Source organism: Lagopus muta, chromosome 2 (genome assembly GCF_023343835.1).
Source record: "Lagopus muta isolate bLagMut1 chromosome 2, bLagMut1 primary, whole genome shotgun sequence".
Taxonomy (NCBI): domain Eukaryota; kingdom Metazoa; phylum Chordata; class Aves; order Galliformes; family Phasianidae; genus Lagopus; species Lagopus muta.
In genome coordinates, this window is record NC_064434.1 from 84,136,291 (window position 1) to 84,142,290 (window position 6,000).

A 6,000-nucleotide genomic window follows, 5' to 3' on the forward strand; every position below is an offset into this window, starting at 1 on the left:
TCTTGGACTTCTGACAAGTCTAGAAATATGTAACAGCATAAGTCATAACCTTGGGCCTAGTGCAGATAAAACAAATACTGAAATTTCCTTACAGAAATGCATGCAGTGTTATGCAAAATTCAGTGCATTAAAGCAATTAGTATATTGGCAAGAGCTGCTCTCAAAATATGAGCATTTTCTCAGAGCTATTTCAACAGTGACAGTCCAATCCTGCAAGATCTGTTCCATCATTCTGAAGGTAAAAAGGGGCGGGAATGCAATTAATTGCATCAAACAGACTCAATAAACTCAACAAGTACATGGTACCCATTCCAACTTTTAGGACTCCTTAAAGGGAAACACTCAGAATGGCATAAAAATATTTTATATTCTCCAACAATGTTTATAGCTTGATATTGGTATTTCAAGCATGAAGGAGGAATGGGCTTCTGTGATAGCTGCTTTTAATTTGCTTGCCACAGAGTTGAGGAAGGGTGCTACAAAAACATCTGCCTTGAATGCCAAGAGCTTAATGAAGGAATTAGTCCTATTACTAAACAGAAAAAAAAAAAAAAACTGACAGAAGCATATCAGATCTTAGTCTTACATTGATTTAGGCCATGTGCATTTTCAATGCCCTGCGACAGCCATTCAACTAACTTAGTTCAGAGAAGACTTATTTTTTGCAAGTTTTAATACAGACACCAGACACTGGTGAAGATAACAATAAATCTATGTATATCACTGTACACTCTATAGAGATGTCATAGCCACTGGTCTTATTTAAGTTAGTGAAATCAGATGAACAAACAGTGTGATTTTGTAAAAGCCAATTCTCTGGGGTTCCTTAACTATTAACAGTGCAATAAACACACCCAGTATTACAATAACAAAGACACCTTTTGTAAAATTGGAGATTTTGGAAAAGTAAAATACAATTCTACAAATGCCTGCACACTCTAGTTCCAACAGTGTTTCAGAGGGGGTGGTGTTCTCTGCGTATTATATGCACTGCACAAGCACAATGATGACTTACAGCACAAAAATAAAACAAAAAAGAAGTAAACGATGCTTTAGATACCATATAATACTGAGCTAACCAATTACAATCCAGTGCCACATACTCAACTCTGTACGCAACACACAACAGCAATCCCTCTCTTGTCTCCTCCCACCCAGTGGATGCTGGACAGCAATGAATCCTGGTGCATTAAAATACAGCATTTATCTGATTCAGTTATTTAGTTCCCCCCAGAACGTGTTCATAATGGGCTTATATAGTTAAATTCCACTATTCACCCAGGGTACGGGTTTGGATGTTTGAACTCACGTCAGAAATTAGAGCCAGGATGTACCCTCACATGCCAGCCCAACAAAATTTAAACCTGGCATCAGTAACCTGCAAGGTCCTTCCAGATTTGGCAACACACTCAGAACGTGTACCACGCACAGAAGGAAAATATATTATTATTCCTTCACTAAAAATCCATGATGACATCCTCATTCCATTGGTCTCAATGATAAAATACCCTCTGATTTCAGAACCACAACACGATTATCATTCAATCCAGGTAAAAGACATCTGCAATACTGCTGCATTTGTCTTTTCCTGATTCGGCTTTTTTTTTCTCTGCCTATCACTGAGTTTTATGATCCAAGCTTACTAATGTGTAGCTTTTATACAGCACCAGAATAAGCTAGATCTTAATTATCACAATGTAACACGTAGAAGAAGTGGACAATATTTTGAAGTTGTAAACGTAGAAGTTGTAACAGTGAAGTTATTTAGGTCTTAATCAGCATAAAGAGCCTCCCCATTGTTCTGATGTCTCTTTATACCACTGCATCAAGTAAAGGAGCTTCAAAGGATATGTGAAGCTCAGAGCTGTTAACTCTTGCTATTTTCACTTTGCCCCGGGTTCTTCACTTGCCAACAAAACATCACCCTAACCATAACAAATAAACATGCAAAGATGAGTGTACACACTTCAGATGGATCGCCAGGCAGGGCACATTTAAAATTAGAAGGCAGTTACTATTGTTTTATACATCTTATCTAAAGAATACACCATTTAACCATTTAGCAGCAGAAATGTGTATATTCCTGTTTCCTGTGCTTCTTCTTGTTTTATTTTCAGCACTAAATCACAGTACCTGAGGCAGTCAGACCAAGGATTTTGTGGCTATTTTGTACTCCCACTGAGGCTCGTTCGCCTCTGGGTCTTTGAGATGCAGTAGAAGCTGTTCAGCACATTGTGTATACGGGCAGCATCTGCCTGCTTCGGGCCAAAATCCACCAGAATCCTTTTATCAATTTCAGGCATTTGAAGAAGCACTGCATTAGGTCTACGCATAAGGGTCCAGACCATCTAGGGGAAGGAGGAGCATCAGCACTGATGCAGTGAGCTTTCAAGTGACACGATGGCCCTGAAGTGTCTGGTATCAGAGGTCAGACCTGGGTTTTTAAGGCTTGTCATGACCTCATCACGGCTTTGTCACTTCACACCGAACAAGGTCTAAATGCTGGCTCTGGGTTTTGTCATACTGTATGGATGGATTGCTTGAGGGCTTTGAACAGCAAGATAACTGGACCTGTCTTTATGTAACATAATTTCAGAAGTGATAATTATACAACTCTTAGAGACGCCGTATTTTTCTTTCTTCCCATACCTACAGATCACATGCATTAAATAGACAGTAATCACAACTACCTGGGTATAACAAGGTGCGGAAATAACGAAAAGCCTCCTGAGCCACGGCATGCCCTTGCAACCTAGCTCTGCAATACAGATATTGCACACAGAGCAATGCCACCAATACATGCATCTCTGCATGGGCAGCGTGGGCACTCACCCAGTCCTCGAAGTGGCGGCTCCCGTTCTGCAGCAGGTCCTCGAACTGTATAGTGCAGTTAGCTACAAAATCGTCATACCCGATGGGGGCATCGTGGAAAACAGCCATCTCTATCTTCCTGCCGTTGCAAACGTCAGTGACAAATTCATCGTTCCACGCGGGACTGTTGGTCTTTTGCTTAGTGGAGGTCTGCCCAATCCTGGAGTCGTCCACATTGAGGGCTATGTAAGGGTCCAGCAGGAAGGTCTGCGGCCTGGGGCCCACCGCATGCCTCAAGGACCACGCCGTGGGCTTCAGATTCACCGCCTCGCAGATCTTGATCTTCAGCAAGCCATTGAAAACCACCATGGCTGGACGGACGGCAGCACTTTCCCGGGATCAGGCACTGGCACGACGCGCTCGCACAGAGCACAGGGAGGAGGGCTCGCCAATAAATAGGGGCAGGTCTGGGAGAGGGGGAGCGGGACGCCGTGCGGGTCCCCTCGCGTCGCCGCCGCCGTTACCTTGGATTATTTCGCCTTCGCTCTTGCGACACCCAGTGAATGCATTTATTTTCTCGCCCGTGCTTCTAACGGAAAACAAGGGAGGGGGGCCGCAGGGGAGGGGGAGGCTGCAGGAACCCCCGAAGGCGATCCCGATCCGGGCGGCGCGGACCCCGAGCGAAAGCCTCCTCCCCGCACCTACACCATAATCCCGGCCGGGGCTCCTCGAAGGGGGCAGCGCCGCGACCCGAGGCTCCCGCAGCCGCCAGCCCTGCCCGCCGGCAGCACAACAATACCCGCACACGCGAGGCGGAGGCACCGGCCGCCCCACCAGCCCTGCTACTGCGCGCTCCCCGCTCGCCCAGCGGCCGCCCGGGCACCTTCCAGCAGAGGCAGCGGCGGCCGCCGCCCGTCCCGCGCCTCCTCCTCCTCCTCCTCCGCCGCCGAGGCCGAGGAGCCGGCGCGGCGACCCCCGCGCATGGGGCGGGGGGGCGACGGCAGCGGAGCCGAGCGGGCCGCGCGGCTCTCGGCGGGCTCCGGCTGGGCGGCCGCCGCCCTGGCGATGGGCAGAGCCGCCGCCTCCCTCCCGCCGGCCGCCCCCCGCCCGCGTCCCTCCCTCCCGCCCGGCCGCCTCCCTGCCTGCCTCCTGCTCTCCTCCCTCGCTCGCTGCGCGCAGCCCAGCCCGCCTCCCGCCGCCGCTCCGCCGCTCGTGCAGGAAATGCGCAAAAGACGTCAGTGTGCGAGCGAGTGTGTGTGCGTGCGTGTGCGGGGAGCGCGGGCAGCGGGAGCAGGAGGGCGTGCGGAAACTTCGGCGGCGGGAGCTGCGTCCCAGCCGCCTTCCTCACCGCTCTCCGGCCCTCCCGGCCGCGTTTCACCGATTCGCGTCGTATTTTATTTCTTATTCCTTATTACTCTTATTATCGCTGTTGTTATTCCCTCCTCCGCCCTCCTCCCGGGATAAGAGTGGCGTGGAAAAAAACATCCCCGATCGCCTTCCTCCCGGGCTTTAAATAGCCCCTCAGGTTCTACTCCTGCATTCCCCAGATCGCCGCGCGGCGCTACCACCCGGGCGAGGGACGCTCTCCCCTGAGCCCAGATCGCTAGCTCCTCCACACTACAGAGTCGCCCCTCGGAGCCCTCCGGCCGCGCCCCGGCCCCTCGACGAACAGCGGCTGAGGAGCCCGCCGCCGCCTGACAGCGCCGAACCCCGGGCCGCGCCGCCTCCGCCCGCCGGGCCGCGACGGCAGAGGCACCGTTACGTCAGCGGGGGCCGGGCCGGAGGAAGAGTTTCCCCGCGGTGTGCGAGCTCCGGGAAGTGCCGTGCGCCGCCGGGGGAAGCGGCCTCCCGCTGCCCGACTGGGAGGAACGCGGCTGTGTCCCGGCCCGGCCGCGATGCTGGGCGAACCCATCCCCTCTATGCTGCCCCGGCCACAGCTTGGCCCCGCCGCCCCCGGCGATAAGGGGAAGCGCCACCGGGAGTAACCGTGGCTGTGCTGGAGAGATACTGAAAGGGGAAATAAATCTCCTAAAAGGGCGTGCTTGCTGTATTAGCGATTTGACTTTGTGCATCTTTGTATTGCCGTGGTGCTGACTGCTGTGTTAAACTATCAGGAAACTTTGCGAGAACTTTTCTCCTCCCCAGAATAATTTTGAGTTGATGATTTCACCTGTTTGGTTTTTGTTTGTTTGTTTGCTTTTTTAAGGAAGTCATTGGGAAAGGGGACTGCACAAGATTTGAAGTGACTTTACTATCAGAAGAAAAATGTCAGGCTAGCTTCTGTGTTCAGGAGGGCAGCTGGGGGAATTCGAGGCAGCACGAAGGAAGAACCCAACTGCCAGGACACACTCAAGTAAGTCTGTGACAAACGAGCACCGAGGCTTGTCTCTGCACCTGGTATTCTTGATGTGGCAGCAGTGATCAGGTAACAGTGTGTTTCTGCAGGCAGCGGCTCAGAAGCAGGCGCTGTGTGGAGCTGATGAAACAGTTCTGGCATCTGTTTCCAGACTAGTTCCCAGGTAGAAAATGTGGTACTAATGAAGCCTAAGGGTCACGAGAGCATTCACATAATGAAAGAAAGCTCTTTTTTTTGTGCCAGTTGCTGCTTTATCTGCTAGTAAAAGTAACATCTCCATGTTCATTATCCTGACAGTCCCCAAGTGCCATCTTTTGATACAAAGCCATGATGAGGCCCAATTATAGGAGCCTTCCCTCCCAATTCAGCCTTCCCTGTGCTCCCAGCGGCTGTCGTACATCTATCACTTGTTTCTGTAAAGGAGTGTGCTCACAGGCCCCACCAGAAATACCAAGATAACCCCTCCTTCCCTCCCAGCCCTACTCACAACCTAGAGTATATCATACTATGTATTCAGCTGCGTACTCTCAATTCTAGTGCGTGAGGAAGAGCTCTGTAATTAAATCTTTCCTCTGGACGTGTTTGTATAGCAATGTAAACAATATGCTCAATTTCCTTAAATATGGGAAAATGCAGAAGCTGAACTGATACAGTGTTTAATTTTCACTGATTTTTCTTTTTTTTTTTTTTTTTTTTTTTTTTTTTTGTAAGAGACTTGCAACTATGCATAGTCTGAATGCCCCGGTGGGAAGTAAGCAAGCACAGTCTCCATGGTGAGTTCAATAACCCCATGTGTCTGCAAGGTCACACCTGCATATGACAACAGCCTGAAT

General features: G+C 50.2%; 1 protein-coding gene across 2 annotated transcripts in view; it reads right to left on the reverse strand.

The window, feature by feature from the left end:
- PRKCE (protein kinase C epsilon) overlaps window positions 1–3,802 on the reverse strand; it is a 272,140-nt gene extending 268,338 nt beyond the window's left edge. Inside the window, exon 1 of one of the 2 annotated variants that reach the window (XM_048935852.1) lies at window positions 2,833–3,799. In XM_048935852.1, coding sequence (XP_048791809.1) covers window positions 2,833–3,180 — 348 coding nt within the window. In that variant the 5' untranslated portion in view covers window positions 3,181–3,799. Of the gene's footprint in view, window positions 1–2,832 lie in introns of both variants that reach the window. The other variant, XM_048935853.1, reaches the window with a different exon arrangement.
- Between the last annotated feature and the right edge of the window lie 2,198 nt (window positions 3,803–6,000).